Source organism: Asparagus officinalis, chromosome 7 (genome assembly GCF_001876935.1).
Source record: "Asparagus officinalis chromosome 7, Aspof.V1, whole genome shotgun sequence".
Lineage (NCBI taxonomy): Eukaryota > Viridiplantae > Streptophyta > Magnoliopsida > Asparagales > Asparagaceae > Asparagus > Asparagus officinalis.
The window spans coordinates 73,076,255-73,100,329 of NC_033800.1; the positions used below are offsets into that span (position 1 = coordinate 73,076,255).

General features: G+C 34.3%; 1 protein-coding gene and 2 long non-coding RNA genes across 6 annotated transcripts in view; 1 reads left to right on the forward strand and 2 right to left on the reverse strand.

Moving 5' to 3' along the window:
* On the reverse strand, positions 848-2,159 carry LOC109850107. 3 transcript variants are annotated; one of them, XR_002249339.1, is made up of 4 exons: positions 2,078-2,159; positions 1,894-1,943; positions 1,361-1,532; positions 848-1,153 (listed from the first exon to the last, which is right to left on the reverse strand). It is a non-coding gene; the product is annotated as an uncharacterized LOC109850107 (long non-coding RNA). The 3 variants fall into 3 exon arrangements; XR_002249338.1 differs by having other exon boundaries at positions 848-1,116; positions 1,361-1,591; XR_002249337.1 differs by having other exon boundaries at positions 1,361-1,591.
* On the reverse strand, positions 6,235-7,803 carry LOC109849792. 2 transcript variants are annotated; one of them, XR_002249235.1, is made up of 5 exons: positions 7,755-7,803; positions 7,603-7,653; positions 7,419-7,468; positions 6,748-6,919; positions 6,235-6,540 (listed from the first exon to the last, which is right to left on the reverse strand). It is a non-coding gene; the product is annotated as an uncharacterized LOC109849792 (long non-coding RNA). The 2 variants fall into 2 exon arrangements; XR_002249234.1 differs by having other exon boundaries at positions 6,748-6,978.
* LOC109848634 (cleavage and polyadenylation specificity factor subunit 2) overlaps positions 15,402-24,075 on the forward strand; it is a 20,272-nt gene continuing 11,598 nt past the window's right edge. Inside the window, 10 exon segments of the mRNA XM_020418246.1 lie at positions 15,402-15,702; positions 15,771-15,939; positions 16,952-17,048; positions 17,131-17,257; positions 17,335-17,450; positions 18,141-18,235; positions 18,311-18,462; positions 21,136-21,193; positions 21,287-21,394; positions 21,704-21,953. Coding sequence (XP_020273835.1) covers positions 15,554-15,702; positions 15,771-15,939; positions 16,952-17,048; positions 17,131-17,257; positions 17,335-17,450; positions 18,141-18,235; positions 18,311-18,462; positions 21,136-21,193; positions 21,287-21,394; positions 21,704-21,953 — 1,321 coding nt within the window. The 5' untranslated portion in view covers positions 15,402-15,553.

Consider the following 24,075-nt stretch of genomic DNA (forward strand, 5'->3'; position numbering starts at 1 on the left):
CAGATATGTAGTTTTTTTTTCATTTGAACTTATTAAAAATATGTTTTGTATCAAAACAAAATGTAGATATATGGTGGCAAAATACCATAAATACAATAACATGTGTAGTTTTCCATCCACACCAAGACAAAGCATTGCATTTATGATGATGATAACACTAGAAAGGAAAACAAAATGATTATATGCTGCTAAAAAGTTGATATTGTTGCAGACTTTTGTAATCTGTAAAGTTTTAAGACTAATCATATGCTTGAAATGAACATGTTAACTTTCACCTGAATGAGTTAACATTCACGGGAACATGTTAGCCTTCCGCTCTTTACGCTAACATTTATTAAAAATGGTTAACTTTCAAATACCCCCAAAGCAAAATAATCATAGAAGACCTAGAACCTCCTCAAACTTTCCCATCTCACATAAGCTACCAACAACAACTAGACAGATTCCTAGTTGGGGTATGCCCAGACTCTTGCATGTTAACTCTCATCTCTATATGTTAACTTTCAGGTGTATATGTTAACGTTCAGATTTATATGCTAACATTCACGTGAACATGTTAACTATCAGCTGTATATGTTAACTTTCATCTGCATATGTTAACTTTCTTGTGAATATGTTAACTTTCAGCATAATATGTTAACTTTTACTATTACATGTCAGTCTTCTTTATAACATGATAACATGCAACTGAATATGTTAGCTTGTCAAATGTACATGTTACGTATTGGCTTTTCCTATTGACATTCAAGTAAACATGTAGTTTTTCATTTGAACCTGTTAAATATACATTGTATCAAAACAAAACGTAAATATATAGTGGCAAAAATATCAGAAAATACAATAAGAATAATAAAGGTCAAGCTTGCTGCATTGTTTGTCATCCACATTAACTGTTTACACAACTAAACTAATATACACAATACAGACATGCACACATGTTTTGGTTCAACCAATCATTTTTTAGAATAGCTTTCTCCTATCCTTATCAAATGTCTCTGCTTGATTCTTCTGTTGACATCCTTCTATTAGAAGTTCAGCTGCTAGCCTGGCACGGATGACATCATACTCAGCATCGGGAGTAGTTACATAATTCGTATCAACCCCATGGATTATAGCCTTCATATATAACGGAACGAAAATTTCACAATCAAAACTGCATGATATAAAGTAGCAAGCTAGTTAGATATATGATACTGTATAAATGAAAAAGATTAAATTTGTGAATTACTAACATTCCAGTCTGTTGCTCTGATATAATTTTAAAGTTTTACATAACAAAATGATGGTGAACAAATAAAATTAATTTATAACTTCAACATATAAATTTAAATAATTACTCCAAGCAAGGTATATATCTTACTGTTCTAGCTTGAGCAGAAAAATTCAGCAACTTTCTGCATGCATTGATTTGCAGACGTTGTTACCTCCTCACTCTGGAAAAGATCAGCAGCTCGCTCAAAGTAGTCCATAGCCTTCTCAATGTCTTGTTCTTTCTCATATAATTCACCAAGTTCCCGCGCACACATGTAACCCTTAGTCAGCATAGCAAGCGCATGACTTTTCAGAACATTTCATAGAGGACTCATTAAATCTAGATCGAGGACACCATAATAATTTCCATATAAGCAGCTAACAGAGGGGTTGTATATATAACATGATCCACAACTAAATAAAAATGCAATTAGCAACATAATGCATATGGAAACAAATATTCTAAATTTTCCACTTAGTTTAAGGTCCAACAAGTACTCTGATCTGCTACGTTGCAATATCTTGTGACCATATTTAATCTGCCGATCTCCAAAAAGAGATTTACAACTTGGTTTAGGGAATTAGCAGCATCTGCCTAAGACATGAGAAATAATATCAACAGACCTTTAAGTGAGAACAAACCTTTAAGTGACAATTCACTAATTTGATGTACACGGCACCAGCTCTCTCCCCTAAGCCAAATACATCAAAAAGAATTTTTTAAAATTAATTAATAATTGAACCAATAAAAAGACTGGAAACTCTAGAATCCCCTAATCATTTGGATGATCGTGATTCAAACCGACCGAAACAAACAAATTCTTACAGTTCTTGGCGAGCTTGAAGCAATTGGCGGCCTTCTCGTACAAATCGACGGCTTCATCGGTTTTGGATCCAAAAAATGATCGTAATGCAAATGTTAGTAGCATGCATTTGTAATTGTAGCAGTTACTATCGAAAAGCTAAAAAAAAACTCACTTGGGCATTTCATCAAACACCTACAACCTCCATCTCCTCCTCCCCCTCCTCAACCTCCACCCACTTCCCATGGACATCCCACTCCTCATAATCCCTCTCGACCATCTTCGCCCCCTCCTCGTCCCCCAACCTCCTCAACCCCCTAACCAAAAACCCAAACAAGTACTCGTTCGGCACACACCCACCTCTCTTCATCAACTCATCAACTTCCTTAAAAGGCCGGTCAAAGCGAAATTTCTACCGAAAGCGCCCAGCTCCTTACCCCCACCCCCACCCCCACCCCCACAACATTTCCACTCATTTATACATCATTGTTTTGCAATATTTGCTTATATATCCCCAAATCACTCAAACTTGTAAATGAACCACTAAAATCTAGGTATTTGCCAGTTTATCCACTATGACGACATTGATTTGAAGTACTCCAAAGTTATACCAAGGAATCTTAAATGCTCCTAATTTTCTATTATTTAACTGAAATTTCCCCTTTCCACTCCAAAATGTGTAGAATTGAGGGTATTGCAATAACAAGTACTTATTTAGATTTTGGGTTTTAAGGATATTAGTCCCTTAAATCTTATATCCTGAAATTGTCCCTTAAATAAATGAATTTACTATTGGGTCCCTAAACTTTTAAGTTATTGTGAATTAATCCCTCATATTATTGAAATGGGAAAAATGTTTCAAGCCCCCCAAAAAAAGATCCAGATGTGGCCCAGCCCCACCATCTTTTTCCCTTAGCATTTAGCCCCAAAAAAGTGTGAAAAGTGTGGTCTAGTCTCAAAAGCTCATTTGTATACATGTACTGGGTGTATTTTGACCAACCTACCTAAAATGCCCACGTCTCTCACCCAGGAACTCTTCCTCTTAACCCATGGAGCTGGTGATCTACCATCACAATCATCTGGCATCTAGTGGGTCCTCCTTTGCTATGTGCCCCTCCGTGAGCTCCACACCGCTCTCGTCTCCTTTTGGGGCCGCCCCCTCCGCCTCGGCCTCCTCCCCACCCTCCTCGCCGTCCCCTTCGCCCTCCTCCACTCCACCGCCGCCTCCCTCCTCGAGTCTCGCCCGCGACCTTGTTGCTTGTTGGACTTGGATCCCAACGCTTCGCCAGTTCACCAAGCAAGCCCTCGACCTCTCGACGCTGATCCCAAGCTCTCCAACGACCGCCCCGACCAAATCCTCACCATCGCCGACGTCCTCCTCGCCACGCCTCCCAGAGCAAGCCCTCGACCGCTCGAGCCTCGACGCCGATCCCTAGCTCTCCACTCAAGGATTAGAATGAGAGAGAGGAGAAAGAAAATGAGCAATTGCGGCACGAAAGAGGACTCTATTGTAGCTGTTGTTCATGCTCAAGGTTCTTCCCTTTTTCAAAAATTTTCCTATTTTTTAGTCAAATTTCCTGCAGATCTAGGTTTCTGGAGATGGGTTTCTCTTCTTTTCTCAATTTGGTCCCTTCTATAATTTTAATTGGTATGTTATGTTCCCAATTTTAACTCTCCATTGTCTCATTGCTCGTCTGTTTTAAAGGTGGAAATTTGTGGTTTTTATGCAAAAAATTCAAGACATCCAGTGAGTTTAGTGTTCAATAGAAACAAAGCCAGTGGTTGCAAATTGATTATTTTGATTTCACTTCCAAAATTTTGCAGTTCAATAGCTCTACATGTTCCCTGTTAGTGTAAAGAGCACCCCTTCAGAGAATCTAGTGTTCTTATTTTTTTTAGTTGTGTATTTTGGATACTTGAATGAATTTTATGTGGAATTTGGGATCTTATTGATACTTTGTAGCTTTTTGTGGTTTTGTCAAGGTTCATAACAGGGAGAGAGATTCAACTTGGCCAAATTAGGTTTGTCTCTGTTTTATCCTGGCATTTTAATTATTTTTTCTCTCTTTATTTGGCGATGACACATTTTTTATGCAATATGCTCATTTGAGTAGAATTCACACATTAGAATGAAATCTGTGTTTTATCGCACAAATTGTTTGGGTTAATAGACTTAATGGTTTGTAAGTTTGATTAAATGCATATGCATTTATATATCCTTGTTTTGAGGGAAGCATGATATATATATCCTTGTAAAAGGTGTTTTTCTTTGCCTGTTACAGTTTGTGAACTACTTTAGAAACGCTGACATTGAACATATATGCAGGTCATGAACTATTTATGTGAAACACAACATAGTTTAGATGACTTATATTTTCTTATTTGATGCTCTTCATAGAGCTTGTAGGTTCTTTTTTTTTGTTAGAAACATTACGAGGAGTTACAAGGAGTTGTGTGCGAGCATTAATGTTCGTATGAATGCAATGCAAAATTTCAAGATCAAATATTTGTTTGGGTTTTTGGTTAGGGGGTTGAGGAGGCTGGGGGACTAGGAGGGGGCAAAGATGGTTGAGAGGGATTATGAGGAGTGGGATGTCCATGGGAAGTGGGGGTAGGTTGAGGAGGGGGAGGAGGAGATGGGGGTTGTAGGTGTTTGATGAAATGCCCAAGTAACTCAGGTTTTTCATTTATTTTTTTTAAATGAAGATGGGGGTTGAGGAGGGTGAGGTTGAGGAGGGGGAGGAGGAGATGGGGGTTGTAGGTGTTTGATGAAATGCCCAAGTAACTCAGGTTTTTCATTTATTTTTTTCTAGGAGTTGGACACAATATTACATTCTGAGCCGCCACCAGAACCAAAGTATCAGCTGCGAAGATCAAGCTCAGCTTCTTTCTAAAGAATGCATGTATACTAAATTGTGTAGATTTGCATGGAGATTGGAGTGGTTTCTGTAAGATATTTGTATACTAAATAATATCAGCTGCAAGAATGTAAGAAATTTTGTGTAATGTACTTGTTTAGTTGAGGTATTCTGTTTATGTATCCTGTTAATTATTTTGGTACTATAATAACTTTCAGCTTAAAAAGTAAGTGTTGAAAAGGTAAATCGTCAGACGAAAATGTTGACTCTAACATGAGCATGTTAACTTTCACTTGAAAACGTTAAATCTCAGTTGAACATGTTAACTTTTAACCGTACATGTTAACTTTCAGCCGAACATGTTAACTTTCAACTGAACATGTTAACTTTCACTAGAATATGTTAACTCTTATCTGAAGATGTTAACTTCAAGCTCTACATGTTAACTTTCACGTTAATAATGTTAACATTAAGGCAGATATGTAGTTTTTTTTTCATTTGAACCTATTAAAAATATGTTGTATCAAAACAAAATGTAGATATATGGTGGCAAAATACCATAAATACAATAACATGTGTAGTTTGCCATCCACACCAAGACAAAGCCTTGCATTTATGATGATGATAACACTAGAAAGGAAAACAAAATGATTATATGCTGCTAAAAAGTTGATATTGTTGCAGACTTTTGTAATCTGTAAAGTTTTAAGACTAATCATATGCTTGAAATGAACATGTTAACTTTCACCTGAATGAGTTAACATTCACGGGAACATGTTAGCCTTCCGCTCTTTGCGCTAACATTTATTGAAAATGGTTAACTTTCAAATATCCCCAAAGCAAAATAATCATAGAAGACCTAGAACCTCCTCAAACTTTCCCATCTCACATATGCTACCAACAACAACTAGATACAGATTCCTAGTTGGGGTATGCCCAGACTCTTGCATGTTAACTCTCATCTCTATATGTTAACTTTCAGGTGTATATGTTAACGTTCAGATTTATATGCTAACATTCACGTGAACATGTTAACTATCAGCTGTATATGTTAACTTTCATCTGCATATGTTAACTTTCTTGTGAACATGTTAACTTTCAGCATAATATGTTAACTTTTACTATTACATGTCAGTCTTCTTTATAACATGATAACATGCAACTGAATATGTTAGCTTGTCAAATGTACATGTTACGTATTGGCTTTTCCTATTGACATTCAAGTAAACATGTAGTTTTTCATTTGAACCTGTTAAATATACGTTGTATCAAAACAAAACATAAATATATAGTGGCAAAAATATCAGAAAATACAATAAGAATAATAAAGGTCAAGCTTGCTGCATTGTTTGTCATCCACATTAACTGTTTACACAACTAAACTAATATACACAATACAGACATGCACACATGTTTTGGTTCAACCAATCATTTTTTAGAATAGCTTTCTCCTATCCTTATCAAATGTCTCTGCTTGATTCTTCTGTTGACATCCTTCTATTAGAAGTTCAGCTGCTAGCCTGGCACGGATGACATTATACTCAGCATCGGGAGTAGTTACTTAATTCGTATCAACCCCATGGATTATAGCCTTCATATATAACGGAACAAAAATTTCACAATCAAAACTGCATGATATAAAGTAGCAAGCTAGTTAGATATATGATACTGTATAAATGAAAAAGATTAAATTTGTGAATTACTAACATTCCAGTCTGTTGCTCTGATATAATTTTAAAGTTTTACATAACAAAATGATGGTGAACAAATAAAATTAATTTATAACTTCAACATATAAATTTAAATAATTACTCCAAGCAAGGTATATATCTTACTGTTCTAGCTTGAGCAGAAAAATTCAGCAACTTTCTGCATGCATTGATTTGCAGACGTTGTTACATCCTCACTCTGGAAAAGATCTGCAGCTCGCTCAAAGTAGTCCATAGCCTTCTCAATGTCTTGTTCTTTCTCATATAATTCACCAAGTTCCCGCGCACACATGTAACCCTTAGTCAGCATAGCAAGCGCATGACTTTTCAGAACATTTCATAGAGGACTCATTAAATCTAGATCGAGGACACCATAATAATTTCCATATAAGCAGCTAACAGAGGGGTTGTATATATAACATGATCCACAACTAAATAAAAATGCAATTAGCAACATAATGCATATGGAAACAAATATTCTAAATTTTCCACTTAGTTTAAGGTCCAACAAGTACTCTGATCTGCTAATGCATATGGAAACAAATATTCTAAATTTTCCACTTAGTTTAAGGTCCAACAAGTACTCTGATCTGCTATGTTGCAATATCTTGCGGCCATATTTAATCTGCCGATCTCCAAAAAGAGATTTACAACTTGGTTTAGGGAATTAGCAGCATCTGCCTAAGACATGAGAAATAATATCAACAGACCTTTAAGTGAGAACAAACCTTTAAGTGACAATTCACTAATTTGATGTACACGAAATAATATCAACAGACCTTTAAGTGAGAACAAACCTTTAAGTGACAATTCACTAATTTGATGTACACGGCACCAGCTCTCTCCCCTAAGCCAAATACATCAAAAAGAATTTTTTAAAATTAATTAATAATTGAACCAATAAAAAGACTGGAAACTCTAGAATCCCCTAATCATTTGGATGATCGTGATTCAAACCGACCGAAACAAACAAATTCTTACAGTTCTTGGCGAGCTTGAAGCAATTGGCGGCCGTCTCGTACAAATCGACGGCTTCATCGGTTTTGGATCCAAAAAATGATCGTAATGCAAATGTTAGTAGCATGCTTTTGTAATTGTAGCAGTTACTATCGAAAAGCTAAAAAAAAACTCACTTGGGCATTTCATCAAACACCTACAACCTCCATCTCCTCCTCCCCCTCCTCAACCTCCACCCACTTCCCATGGACATCCCACTCCTCATAATCCCTCTCGACCATCTTCGCCCCCTCCTCGTCCCCCAACCTCCTCAACCCCCTAACCAAAAACCCAAACAAGTACTCGTTCGGCACACACCCACCTCTCTTCATCAACTCATTAAACTTCCTTCGCCTCCCTTCCCTCCCCATCCCCACCATCGCTTCCAGTAACCTGCGCGTCCCCCTCAAATCCTCCCCCTTCACCCCTCCCATTCCCCTCAACTCCCCCAAAACTCCCATCAAGAACCTGTCAATCTCGCCGTCGAGGTCGCCGTTGCTGTTGGTTCTTGATAGAGAGTTGAGGATGTTGGCGTAGAGGGAGAAGAGAGGAGAGAGAGAGAGAGAGAGAGAGAGAGAGAGAGAGAGAGAGAGAGAGAGAGAGAGAGAGGGGGAGAGAGAGAGGCTAGTCACAACAGATTTTTTATTTTGGGGCCTTAAAACATTTTTCCCAAAAAACAAAACGAAATGAGAAATTTTCTTCATAATTGAGCCTACAATGCTAATCTCAAGTAAACAATTCATTTCATTAAAGAACTCTTTAAAGCATCAAATCTATTTAACAGGACTCTAGGAAGGAAAAAAACAACTTAGAACCATGAACTCTAAAGATTCAGGTCAGCTGCAAAGCAAAGACATCATCACCCTTTCTTGGTGCAACTCTGCTAAGAATACTTACTGAAATGACGCATACATTAACTTATTATTTACCTGCTAAAATGCTAAACGGGGTAGTAAACATGTAGAATAAAGAACTCTGCCAAGTATTAAACATTTCCTGTAGATCATTAGTTTGTGGTTGATAATTTGAAGAAAAGCTCATCGTCAATCTTGTTAGAAGCCTCTTCATCAATCTCACATTAACATAGAAAGTATTGCTCACCAAGAGATAATGTAGATTTTCTTCCTTGCTTCCCTCTTTATTGATTTCAAACAACAGAAGATCAGGAAAGTACCATACACCGGGGGGGAGGGGGGGTTAATTATTATAAAAAATAAAAGATGTAATGTCAATTTTGTAAAATACATATAATGTGGTAGCGTTGGAATAAAATCCCAATGAAAACAAAGATCTCTCAAAAGATACACATATATTATGGAATAGGATCAGAAGAAAATCTAAGCCCAAAGAAACCAACAAGTGAATAGTGGAAATCTTCCTTAGATATGTAATTCTGAAATATAAATCCCTTTAAAGGTATGATAAAATATAACAGAATAATCCAACAATTAAAACAAAAATTTTATAAAAAGGGTAAAACTTCAAGCTAAAATAACAAGCATTCTTTTCCCCGCCATCTCAAAGCTCATCAAATGATAGGATAAGGAATTTATAAAATGACACCATGTAACACAGGAAATATACTTAGACTTTTTACAAAATTAGATAAACGATGAAGATATTTCAAGTTTTCACTACAAACTGATGCGAGCAAGATGCCTTTTATATTAAAATATTTAGTGCTTTTAAAGTCACACAACAACCAAAAATTAAACGAGGAGGGCTTTTTCCATAATTCAGACCTTGGCTGGATTTTGACATTAATTTTCGGTTGTCACTTTTAGAATAACATAAACCAGTGTGATCTGAGTATACACACACCCAACAAAGGAAGAGGAGAGACGGTCTAAGCATGATAACATAAATAAGAAATTAAGTTATACCGCACAATATTCTTCTCATATAACAAACCAAAACTGAACACTAAGTATAGCACAAAAGCTATAAAAATATTCAAGCTAAACAAACCCCTAATGAACTCTTATCCATATATCTACATTCTAAAATAATAGGGACAATAAGTATAGTTTCTTTGTGTTCCGCGGAGCTCTAAATATTAAGAGAGTACGATGTCAAAAGTATATTTTTAATATTAAATAAATTGTTGGATAGCAGGTTCCTAATATGTTTCCTAATTTGTTTTGGTAACAAGTTATTGGGATTCCTAATCTGTTTTGGTAACATGATTCCAAATCTGTTTTGGTAACAGGTTATTAGGATTCCTAATCTGTTTTGTTTTTTATTTTATAATTCCTAGTATGTTTATGATTTTAGAATTTCTATATATATGAAACAATTAGAAGAGAGAATTGAGAAGAAATTTAGGGATATTTGGTGCACAGAAAAAAAATATTTTCTGAGCTATTGGTTAGGGTTTTGTTTGGAGAGAATTAGAGATTTGTTGGTGAGATTAATTGGTAAGTTTGAATGATTTGTAATCTCAGTTTGTACTCTTCTTCTCTATTAGTGAAAAACCCTATCCCCTTCTTGCCCCGTGGACGTAGGCAACTTGTCGAATCACGTTAAAATTGGTTATTTGTGTTTGTGGCATTGATTTGGTTCGTTTGGCCTTCTCTCGATGTTCGTTTGATTTGATTTCTCGTAGCACGTTAGTTTGGTTGTTTGGCTTCCGTAGCGCACAACAAGTAGTATAAGGGCTCGGGCTACGCTTGGGCTATTTGGAGGAGTAGGTTATTTTCGAGGCTCGCCTAGGGTTTCGTTTGGTGATAAAGGTGAGATCTTTTTGGTGAAGACTCTATCTTTTTTTAGTTTTGGATCTATTCTTCATTTGTTCCGTATTTGTTTTGGTGCTTTGAGAAAGATGGTCGGGAAAGAAGGAGTTGTGGATGATATAGATTGAGTAAGTAATTTCAAATAGTTTTCCATTCATTTTTAGTTTTTTTAATCACTTGTTAGTTTTTGGTTGTTTATATATATATCTTTTTACATAATTGCAGATAGACACTATGGATAAGATAGAGGAGATAGCAAATGAGGGCATAACTACCACTAGAGGAGAATCAATACATGTATCGGTCTTGCAGCAGATAGTGCGGAGAGTTCATAGAGGTCTTCATCGAACCCATGAGGATCGGCATGATGGTCGCGAGTGGATGGCGCGTGAGGAGAGGGTATATGTACGCCGATGAAGAAGAGGTGGATCTTGCTCGCATGATAATGAAGCTGGTCCGTCTCAGCCCCACATGCAACCGTAGCCCCACATGCAACCGGAGAGTGAGCACATACAAGCTCAAGTCGAAGGAGGACGCCAACGATCAGAGCAGTTATGAAGAGGTAGACAACATGGGAGGATCGGACTTTTAGGTTGTATATCATAGTTTATTAGTTTATCTACTTAGACTCTATTTGTAACTGCATATACTTGATACATTTGGATTTGTTGGGAGCATTTTGGCATATGGATATGTATATGAGCTACCAACTGTGTTGTAATGTTGTGAATTAATTAAATGTGTTTTAATTAATGTTTATTTCTCAATGTTTATGACTTATATAACGATTGTATTGTTTAGCAATGTATATGATGCGAATTTTATATTTTTTGTGCATATTTAGCAATATATATGAGGTATATATTTAATTAGTATGATCAATATATATGAGGTATATATTTAATTAGAATGATCTGTCCATGTTTTGTGCACATTTTATTTGCTCAGTAAATCCACGGGACTACTAGTCTCATGGATCTGCTGGGCAGCCGACGCCAACTCTCTATCTAACGTACGTAACTAATAATCCCGTGTATTTTCTAAAAACTATTCAGAAAACCCACGGGACTACTAGTCCCGTGGGTTTTCTGAAACTTGTTTAGTAGCCGATTAGCGACCACTAAACACACGAGACTAGTAGTCCCATGTGTTTTGAAATATAGATTTAGCGAAACAGACCTCTTTTTGGTTAGCTTTGATAAGCTGGCTAAAAAGAGATCGATTTTGTTAAATATTTAGTAAAACGGTCAATTTTGCTAAATATTTAGTAAAAGTGACATATTAAAAAAATAGTATACATGTATACTTATATAAATATAATATACTTATATTATGTAGTTATGAACATGCGTACTTGTATATATACATATATCACATAAGTATGCTTATATAAAAGTAATATAAGTATATAAAAAATACATATATTACTATGTAATATGTATATATAGATAAGTATATTTATTTATAACTATGTATATTACTATGTATATTTATATACTTTAAGTATATATACATATATCATATATCTAATTACTTATATAAATATAATATACTTATATTATATAGTCATGAACATGTGTACTTGTATATATACGTATATCACATAAGTATGCTTATATAAAGATAATATAGGTATATAAAAAATACATATATTACTATGTAATATGTATATATAGATAAGTATATTTATTTATAACTATGTATATTATTATGTATATTTATATACTTTAAGTATATATACGTATATCATATATGTATACTTATATAAATATAATATACTTATATTATATAGTTATGAACGTGTGTACTTGTAAATATACGTATGTCATATAAGTATGATTATATAAAGATAACATATATAAGTATATAAAAAATACATATATTACTATGTAGTATGTATATATAAATAAGTATACATGCATGTTACTGAAAGTACCCTAGAGGGGGGAGTGAATAGAGTAATTGCTAATCTAATCCGATATCAATGCTAAATTAAAACTTAGTATGCAATATATCCTAGCAATGTGATATCCAATGATACATGCAAGGATATACAATGAGCAATAGACGATATAAACAATGAGACAATAAAAATACGTCAAAGCCAAACACAAACAAAAGGAAATGATCACAGAGTTCGGTCAACCATTGACCTACGTCTCTGCTCCTCACCTCGAGGAGATTCTCCACTATCTCAAATAACTACACAATTTGGTTTCCAAAAGCTCACCGAAAACTTTTACAACTCACATGTTGATAATCACACAATACACTTCTCTAAGTGTTAGCCGACCCGTGTCACCTTCCTCAAGTGCTTGCAATTATTACCTCTCTAGGCTTTTACAACTAAGCCACTCCTCTTAGAACTGACCCTGTTCTTCTCTCATCCGCTCCTCTGAGTATCATTGTGTATTACAACGTGATTCGACAATAAGCTCAAGTAAATGATTTGTTCTCTAACAAGATGAGAATAAAATTGTAAGCTCACTCAATGATCACACCCACAACCTAATAATACTATATGTGAAAAACTTAGGTTCAACGGTTGAGTATGAAACAATAAGTAAAATAAATTAAACTTAAATCAATCTAGCATAAATATATGAGAAATAAAATAATAAAAATCTAGATGAAGAGTTTAGAAAACTTCTCCAAACAAGAGATGAAGATGTTGAGGATAAAAACCTCAAACTTGAAATTGAATTCCTTTTTTTGTGAAAACCTCTTCACATAAACGAATTTTTGATCTTCAAAAACTTAAAACAAATAACCTAAAACCTCAGTGAAAACCCTTGAAAAACTTAGCTCAAAAAATGAGCATTGAGGGGTATTTATAATCTCTCAAAGAAAATATGCCAAAACTAGCCATTATAGCCAAAATCCATTATCGGTCGACTGATGATCCGATCGTTGGCAAAATCCAGAACAATATCGGTCAACTGATAGGCTGTTCGGTTTCTGATAAATATCAGTCGACTGACCAGAAACAAAACTTAAAATTGCAGAGCAGTTTATCGGTCGATTGATATGAACAGTCCGTCGACCGAAAGCGTGCACATCACATTTTCTGCTGAAAAACTGATTTTGTAAAATCAATTAAAAATAACAAATTAACTCCAAAAATTATAAAACTTGGGAAAATGTTTATATTCATGAAAACAAATATGTTAAAGATTTTTTTTAAATAACATTTCCCATTTGTAAAAACTTATCATTTTGTAAATTGTTCAAAATACGGAGTCGTTAACACTTGATTTTGATAAAATGATTTCAAACAAGTTTGAAACTTCTTTTAAATGGATTAATAGAATTTGGAAATAATGTAAGATGATATCATGGAGTCTATAATCCGAAATGCAATTTGTGAAACAATACGTGTGTGTATATAAATTGAGCTCTAAGCATAACACATAAAGTACAACTCCTAAACTAATATACCCAAGCAATAAGTCTTCAATGAAGCTCGTCTTAGTTGCGGATGAAGCGATGATGAATCTTGACTTGAATAGCGACGATTTCATTCCGATTTCTGCCAACCTCCATTGAATGTCATCGTTAAGCTCAATTCTAACCAACCTCCAACTGAGGATATTTGTGTAGAATTCCTAACAAGCAAATACAAACATTCGACAAACGATGTTAGAAATTGTTTGTTAATCATCAAAACTAGATTAGACAACAGGCTCATAAACATGAGACCTAACAATCTATGTAATATGTATATATAGATAAGCATATAATTATTAAGTACATTACTTTGCATATTTATATACTTTAAGTATATACATGTATACCATATAAGTATATTTATTTATAACTATAACTATACATATATAAGTATTGATATATAAACTTAATACTCATATTATATAGTTATGAACATATATACTTATAAGTTATAAGTATATACTTAAAAAATTATGATGGCTCATATAAGTATAGTATATATATATAAACTATATTATATTTATTATATACTATATATAATATTATATATCATATATATTATATAATATTATATATATATATATATAGAAGTATATACATGTATGTGAATATGTGATACTTGTATGTTGTATATATAACTAGAGTTATATACTTGTATTTAAGTATATACTTATAAGTTAAATCTTTTTCGCAAATGTTCTTCATGATTTTTTTATAAAAAAGTGCAACAATTTGAAAATATTAATCCAAACATTTACAAAAATCTAATTTGTATTGAATTTTTTTTAAAACACAACTTTTAATTAAAACTTTTTAAGAAAATAAAAAATCAGGCTGCCCCGTTAATCGGCCCGGACCTGAACCTGAGCCTATAGCCTAGCAACTCCGAGCTTGAGTCCGAGAAGGGCATTGAACAAGTATATATACTTAGCTTATCCTACCAATTAGTTCACTAGTTGATTGTCCTAAGCATAAGCATTTTAAGTACCAAAAGAGAGCAATTCAAAAACCAAAAGGGAATTAAAGTAGATTCATCTAATCCTAAAAGTCCTAAAAAATTACCTACTCATTCTATAAATTAAAAGCAAGAAATTAAAATCTAAACTTCAAAGCATGAAAGAAAATAAATCTAAACTACAAAGCAAGAACAAAAAGCAAGAAAATAAAAATCCACACTACAAAGCATAAAACGAAAACAAGAAATAAAAATCTAAATTATAAAGCATAAAAAATTTACAAAATGAAGCATAAAAAACTATTAAGCTAGTTTTTTTATTTTTACCTACTTGTTAAAATATCAAATAAGCTAGCTTATAGGTTCCATTTTGAAATGCGGGTACAACTAGCTTTTGAAAAACTAGCTTATAAACTCACTTAAAAAAGCTAGGTTTAACCAAACAAATTACTATTCTACTCCATCAATTTTTATAGCATTTTTATAAGAAAAAAACAAAAAACAATTAAAAGCCATTAAAACTAATAAGCTTCAAACGCCCTCTAAATAGTCCTGCATAATCCCCTCTAAAATTTTAAACCAAATACTCCATTATTTTTAATTTTAAGGGATAAAGGATTATAATTATGTAACAGTGCTTAGTCCGAACACAGACTACACGTGCATCCTAAACCTCCACCGCTGATCTCCGGCCACGGCCGCTGTCTAAAACCCTTAAAAAAAACCGCCCAAAAAAAAGAAAAAAATTCCTACAATTTCCCCAAAATCTCAACTCTCTCTCTCTCTCTCTCTACCCCTCGCCATGGGGACCTCAGTTCAAGTCACTCCTCTCTCCGGCGTCTACAACGAGAACCCCCTCTGCTACCTCCTCTCCGTCGACGGCTTCAACTTCCTAATGGACTGCGGCTGGAACGATCAGTTCGATGTCAATCTCCTCCAACCCCTCTCCAGGTTCAAATCCCTCGCTTAAATTTGAGTTTTTGATCGAAACCCTAGAACCAATTACGTCCAATTTGCAGGGTGGCCTCCAAGATCGATGCGGTTCTGATATCACATTCAGATATACTTCATGTTGGGGCTCTGCCGTATGCGATGAGGAAGCTGGGGCTGTCTGCGCCAGTGTATTCGACGGACCCCGTGTGTAGCCTCGGGCAGCTGACGATGTATGATTACTACGCCGCTCGCAGGGTAAGTTTCATTGTATCATCTGCATTGGGTCGAAGCTCGTTTGGAAAATGTAGGAACAGCTTGTTACCTGTGCGATGCACGGGAAACTCGAGAGAGATGGTTGGGCTTTATGGGCTTGGGGACGAGAGGAGAGGAGAAAGGGAAAGTGGAGTGACATGTTAATAGAACAATTGATGAAATTGGATGCGATTGGTGTGGATATGATGCTGCATATGTTTCTACAATAATAATAACTAATGAATAAAGAATAAGTCGTTCGTGCAACCATTCGCAGATGTTTTAGTATATGGCAGTATATTTCCGTGATTTTGGGTATCGAAAGGGATCATGGGTTAGAGCAGCATTTCGGGCAAGTATAAACTTCTACAATTTGAGTAACGTACTGTCAGAAGTTAATTCATTTCTAGACCAACTAAAACCTGCCTGGATTGTGACTGAATAGAGGTAGGAATAGTGGTATTTTATAGAGGGCTTGGATTAGATCAGAAACTATGAAGAATCCAAACAAACTTGTAACTTAGTCCTCGAGATTCGTTGCCCAACTAAGGTAGCTCCATCGTGGATAAGACGAATGAATGATGGATGATAGCTATTATAGATGAAATTATCTAAAGCCTTGAGGAATAGTTCAGAATCTAACCTTGCAAAGTATATTATTTAGTTACTGTGTTATGACAATTCAACCATTACAATTTGTTTACATCATCTTCAGAAGTCCAGGTGACTCATAATGTGGAAAAAGGAATTCCTATAGGAGGCACATAATTGCTCTGTAGACTTTTGTCTCTCTCTTTTTTTTTCGCTACATGATATTTGGTTGCACCTTTTATGCAAATATGTTTATCCTTTCCAAGTCATTAATAAACTTCTGCTTCTTCTGCTGCTGCTGTTTTGTATCATTATTCTTGCATTGACATATTTGTTTCCGTATTTAATATGTATTTCTATCATTATTCTTGTATTGACATATTTGTTTCTGTATTTGATTTGTATTTCTCGCTTAATATTGCAGCAAGTTTCAGATTTCAACTTATTCACCATGGACGATATTGATTCTGCCTTCCAAAACATTACGAGGCTGAGATACTCCCAAAACCATCATATCTCTGGTTGGTAGAATCATAACCATTGCCGAATTTCACTGTGATAAATGCTTGATGTTTCAGTGCTTTATTTCATATCATGTAACAGATAAAGGAGAGGGAATCGTCATAGCTCCTCATGTCGCAGGCCATCTTCTGGGAGGTACCGTCTGGAAGATAACGAAAGATGGAGAAGATGTTGTGTATGCTGTTGACTTCAACCATCGGAAAGAACGGTTAAGTACCATTTAAACAAAGATTTGCATTCTTATTTAATGATCATAAGGTTGTACTCACTAAATTGGTTTATCAGGCACTTGAATGGAACTGTCCTTGAATCTTTTGTCCGGCCTGCTGTTCTGATAACAGATGCTTACAATGCTTTAAACAATCAAGTTTACAAACGTCAAAGGGACCAAGAGTTTCTTGGTAGTTCTCTATTGCCTTCTCAATTTTATGCCTTACTTATTTTATATTGTTGTTTTCTTCTCTGAATTCCTTACCTTTTGTGTTTCAGCTTGTTGTATTTGTTTTGGAGATAAGTTTATTGTTTTAAACAATAGCTCTCAATTGTTTACTTACATAGCTCCCACTTGAAAATTCTGCATTTGTAATTGCTATATGCTTTATTTAATTTGACTGATCTATCGCACACGGTGGAGTCTTCCTTATATCCTCTTAATTAACTTTATGGGGGTATTTTGACTCTCAGATGTTGATTTCAAATCTTGAGACTGAGTTTTTGTATTGGATCTTCGTAATTATATTTAGACTTCAGCAGAGATATCTTTCCTTTTTCCAGAAACCATACAAGAAAACTCTCCTCCCGTAAACGTAATTTTCCATCTAAAATCTTGTGGAATTAGAAGGGCTGGTGATCATTTTTCACTTCCATATTAATCATTATGTACTTCCAATTTATAAAGAATGTTAGCTTCAAGTATTATTGTATTACATAAGTTCTGATTCAACTCTATTTCCTTCAAAAGGCTTCTATATGAATTCGATGCATGTAATAAATCTAAGCGGATACTTATTGCACCCTTTGCTTCTTTTTAGCGTGTAAAAAATGAACTTTAGATGCTGTAATTTGTTAACATGTAAGCATTTTTCTTACAGATGTAATCCTGAAGGCTTTGAGGGCAGATGGAAATGTATTGCTTCCTGTTGATACAGCCGGAAGAGCCCTGGAACTTATATTGATACTAGAACAGGTTATTTTGTTAATAAATTGTATTCTGAGCTTCTAGCCATGCAATTCTGGGAATCTAAAAATATTGTTTGTGCAGTATTGGGCACAGGAACGTTTGACTTACCCAATCTTCTTTCTGACAAATGTGTCCTCAAGCACCCTTAAGTATGTCATGAGTTCTCTTGAGTGGATGAGTGACTCTATTGCAAATTCTTTTGAGCATTCACGTAACAATGCTTTTCAATTGAGGTGAGTTTTTTGCTTGTCCCATTTGTTATGCTTTGCATAAAAAATCATTGTTTTACTTTTTCTATTGGTCTTACTATGTTATTTAATTTCATTCATACACTGTGTTCCTGTGATGTAATTGTTTTGGCCTGTAATCAGAGCATTACTGAAAACAGCATCAAAGCAATGTTAGAATGAACTCTAACAAAAGATCTGCATGCATATAGTTTACTTCTCCATTTTACTGGATAATCTGCCATCTTTAGTCCTCGTGGCACTATCTAAATAAAAACTCCATACAAACAAGTTCTTGTAATTTATGTTGCTTTCTCATGATGCTCCAGAGCATTATTTGAGTTCATTTTCTTAGGTGGTTCTAACAAGAATTAATCCTTTAGTATGAGGCTATGAACATTATGATACATCAAACATGTCTAGATAAGTTCTGAATGGAGATGACCAGTCATTTCATTTAAAGTATCAGGAAACCAAATGCTTTGACAAGCCATGCTTGTAGAAGGAGCTAATAAAGTTAATTTCTAACCCTTGGGAAGAGATTAAAGGCATCTAGATGTGCTTCAGTTTTTTTTTTTTGAAACTTTGCAGTGATGAAAATGTAAAGTAGGAAATGTTTATGCGCTTTAGACTGATTGTATTTGTATGTTACTTCATGCATGTCTAGGTTGAATATTTAATGCAGTTGCTACTAGTATCATGTACATCGTTGGGTAAAGATTTTATTTATTCATATTATTTCATGGGATCGAGATTTTATCTAAAAATGCAATGGATAGTTAGGATTCCGTCTACCTATTACTCTAAACATCAATGGACTACAATCATTTGACGAGCAGATATGACTGTTTTCTTTATTATTTTCTGAAACAGTAAAGTAGATCTAGTTCTTCCAACATATTGGTACCAAACTATTCCTAAAGACTTTCTGACTTTCTGGGCCTCTCCCACATTTAGAATTTGACCCTTGGCAATATTTCCTGAATGCTAAACTAGTTAATATGCTTTTGGCATATAGATGGGTTCTTGAACATTAGGTTTAAGATCGATAAGGTGATTTCTTGTAATATTTAGCCATGCTATCTGCAGCATAGTTCTGTACGCATATTAAAGAGGAGGGTTTGTGCTTCTATCAGTAAGGATGTTTACAGTTTGTTGGTGACAAGTGACAACCATTTTGGTCTTTCTTTCTTTCTTTCTTCTTCCTCTTTTTATTTTTTATTTTTTATTTTTTTGCATATGGTAGATTCCTGGTTTTGTAGGATTGATCTTTTTGAATTTTGACTTTTTTAGCTCTTATAACAGTGCTACTTAATCGTTCTGCTTGATCAACTATTAGTGCGGTGTATACTATATATATATATATATATATACTTATAATATATATATAATATATATATATATATATAATTACATATATGTATATACATATCTAACATATATGTATATACATATTATATACAAGTAGTATCTATATATGTATAATATGTATGATATATATATATATATATGATATATACTATGATACTACTACTATATGATATATAGTATAGATATATGTATTATACATATATATATATACATACATTATATACTTATATATATATATATATATATATATAATATATATTGTATATATATATATATTCTATATAAAACTTATCAGTCAACTTAAGTGACGTCCACTAACTTTCTCTAGTCATGATGATCACGTTGATGGAGCTACATTGTGGATGATCCGTCTCCGTTGAACTTGGGATACTACATTTCTAAATCCCAACACACCAAATTTGGGGTGAACCTCGTTGGTTTGACTTATCCCACATGTATCAATTCTTACGTTTCGAATGAATAGAACTTTTTACATGACTCGACGAGAGGTCAAACCACGACGGTGCACCCCAAATTTGGCTGTCTGGGTATTTAGAATATATACACTCAAGTTCAACGGAAGCGGATCATCCACAATGTACCTCAACAATGTCATGATAGGAGAAAACTTATGTCAACTTAAGTGGACGCCCACTAAGTTTCTTAGTCATTGATGATCACTTGATTGAGCTACATTATGGATGATCCGCTCCGTTGAACTTGATCTATATATTCTAAAACCCCAACACACCAAATTTGGGGTGAACCCGTCGTGGTTTGACATTTCATCCACTCGTATATATAAGTGTTCCTAAGGTGACTCCTTAGGCCATCATCTAAGGAGTCGGCCTAAGCTCACATGATTGAGGGCCATTGTGGATGATCTGCTCCGTTGAACTTTATCTACATATTCTAAAACCCCAACACATCAAGTTTGGGGTGAACCCGTTGTCGTTCCGTCGAGCCATGTGAAAAGTTCTATTCATTTGAAACCGTTAAAATTTGTACGAGTGGATGAAGGGTCAAATGACGACAGGTTCACCCCAAATTTAGTGTGTTGGGGTTTTAGAATATGTAGATAAAGTTCAACGGAGCGGATCATCCACAATGGCCCTCAATCATGTGATCTTAGGCCGACTCCTTAGATGATGGCCTAAGGAGTCACCTTATGATTTATGCAGATAAAATCTTTTTTGAAATCGAAGTGAATATATTGTTTGATCGGTGAAGTTCTGATATGGTGATTTTGTTCTTAAAAGGATCTTCAGATAAATTCTTCTGTCTATTCATCTATTCTGCCAATTGCAGGTATGTAGATCTCAAAATCAACAAGAGTGATCTTGAGAAATCACCTGAAGGTCCAAAGGTTTGTATTTTTTTTGTTTCCTTGTTGTTTCAAGTTTCTGAGCTACCAGCTTTTTGTGCCATAAATTAGGAAAGATTACCGTACCTCGTGTAGGTGGTTCTAGCATCAATGGCCAGTCTGGAGTTCGGATCCTCTCATGATTTATTTGTGGAATGGGCAACAGAAGCAAAGAATTTGGTTTTGTTTACCGAAAAAGGCCAGGTAACAGATTATGTAACACCTCTACCCAATTTTCTTTTATATATTTCTAATTGTTGCGCAGAATATTTAGGAAAGAGCTAATTAACTTTTTTTAAAATAGTATCTTTATTTTAGAGAATGCCAAACAAAATACATGTTCAAAGCTTATTCCTTTTTAAGTTTAGATGTGAGTATATTAGCTGCTGGTAAGATATGTAGATTCCATGCACAATAGAATCTAATTCTTGTTGCTTCTAGTGGAGCATCGATCATGTAGGCTGTATCCAATATCTTCACTTTTCTGATAAATCCATAGTGATGATACTATAGTTTGGGACGTTGGCTCGTATGCTTCAAGTGGATCCACCCCCCAAAGCTGTGAAAGTTACAATGAGTAAAAGGATCCCTTTAGTTGGGGATGAGTTAAAAGCCTATGAAGAGGAACAAGAACGAATCAAGCAAGAAGAAGCTCTAAAAGTCACCCTTATCAAGGAGGAGGAACAAAGAACATCTCATGGGGATGCTAATGTAGGTGACCCCATGGTGATTGATGCTACCTCGTCTCAAACTGCAACCGATGGTATGGTTATTCCTTTCTGAAATACTTTATGCTCAGAATCAGATACATAGGTCAGAGATAATACCATCACATTTTTATATTGATTCAAGTAAACATTACAAGTATTATGCCCGTGCTCACATGGATTATTTTGATTTCTTTGGTTTATATATGAATATCAAATGATTGTTATATTTCTTTGTAGATTTTAACTTATAGATCATCTATTTACTAATACATTAATTTCTTATGAAGGAAGAGACAATGTGTAGCTCTTTTTGCTATGTTATGAGAAAAAGTGAACAAAGATTCTTTATCAATTAAAGTAGATAATTTGAGCAGTATAGTTTTTCATAGATAAATTAAAATCTAATTTTGAAATGATAGCTTAACCATTAATCCCTTCTTTATGAATCTAAAAAAAAGTGCTATTTTTATTAATAAAAAACATGATATAAGTTGATATTTGATATTTTGTAGAAAGATATTTAATTGGAAAAGACCATATACAACACTTGGTTCTCTATAGGAAAGGGACTGAAATTTCAAAGTCCCGAGATTTCAATCAAGTCTCATGTTTGGTTCGTATGGGATTGGGACATGGGTGGGGGTATGACTTCCTTCTAATCTCCAAAATGAGTAGTAAGAAGTTTCACTATCCCCTAGTATTAGGCACATGAGACTTCCCACGGCCATTAAACCATCCAATCTTCTGACTTCCCCACACTACTGATATATTATAATATTATGATATAATATGTTGGATTAGGTGGCCTTTTGTAATTTTAAACGTTCTTGGGATGCTGTTTGTAAATTTTGAATATTTTAGTGTGATGTTTGTGGTTTTGAAACTGTAAGGGGTGCTTGTAATTTTTCAACGTTTTGAGGGGTTTTTTTTTGTAATTTTTATAACTTTCAAGGGGGTGGTCCTAATGTTTTCAGGTTGCTATTTTGTAAAATTTTTATAGGATTATATGTAATTTTTGAAACTTTCTGGGAGATTTTTGTAAATTCCTTAGAGGTGTTTGCAAATTATGAAACTTTCATTAGTTTTTGGTAAATTTTTAGGAAAGTGTCTGTAATATTTTGTTTCAGTAGGATGTTTGGTATTTTTGCAAGTTTCATGGGGATGGTTTTAAAATTTTCAAAGGACTGTTTGTAAAATTTCCAGGGGGATATTTGTAGTTTTTGAAACTTTCGAGGGCTGGTTGTAAAAATTTTAGGGGGTTGTTTGTTAAATTCCAGGGGGCTATTTGTATTTTTTGCACTTTTTATAGAATTGTTTGTAATTTTCAGCTTTTTTAGGGATTGTTTGTAATTTTTGGATTTTAAAGTGGGAAGTTCATAATGTTGTGAATTTTATGAGACTATTTGTATTTTTTGAATTTTTAAGTGTTTATTTGTAAATTTTGAATCTTAAGGAGTTGTTCTATAATTTTTATGATTTTTCACGGGCTTATTTGAATTTTTTGGATTTTTTTGAAGAGACTGTAATTTTTTTTTATCTCAGGGGTTACTTGTAATTTTGGATTTTCAAGGGGTTATTTGTATTTTTTTATTTTGAAGGGGGCTAGATAAATTTCTCATCTTAAAAAACTGTTTACATATAAAGGAGGGCTTTGATTATTAGAATTATCTAATTGTGGATAATTTTAATTTAATGAGAATTCTTGGGTGAAGATAGGGATTAGAAGGGAGGGTTTAATTATTAGAATTTTCTAATTGTTGATAGATTTAGTTTGATGAGGATTCTTAGCTGAAGATATCATTAGATGCCCACATGTCAATTTCTGATAGGATATATAATAGGATAGATGGACACGTGGCAATTTTTTGACACATGGCATGTTTTTGTGCCTTTAGAGCAGTTCACCAAATTCTTTTTATATATAAAAGAGGGATATGTCATTGAGCTATTCTTTTACCATATACAGCATGTTAACCATCATAATTTTGAAAACATTTTGGAAGTAGTAGTTCACTAATGGCAATGAAGTTCAGCTGGCCATAGTCTTCTGCTGGCTATGTTCATGAAAATTTGGGCATGCTAATGTGGTCGTTGGTTGCGACAACTCATCATGGGAATGGCTACTTATTTATTTATTATTTTGTGGGTTTTTGGGGGGGGGGGGGGGGGGGGGGG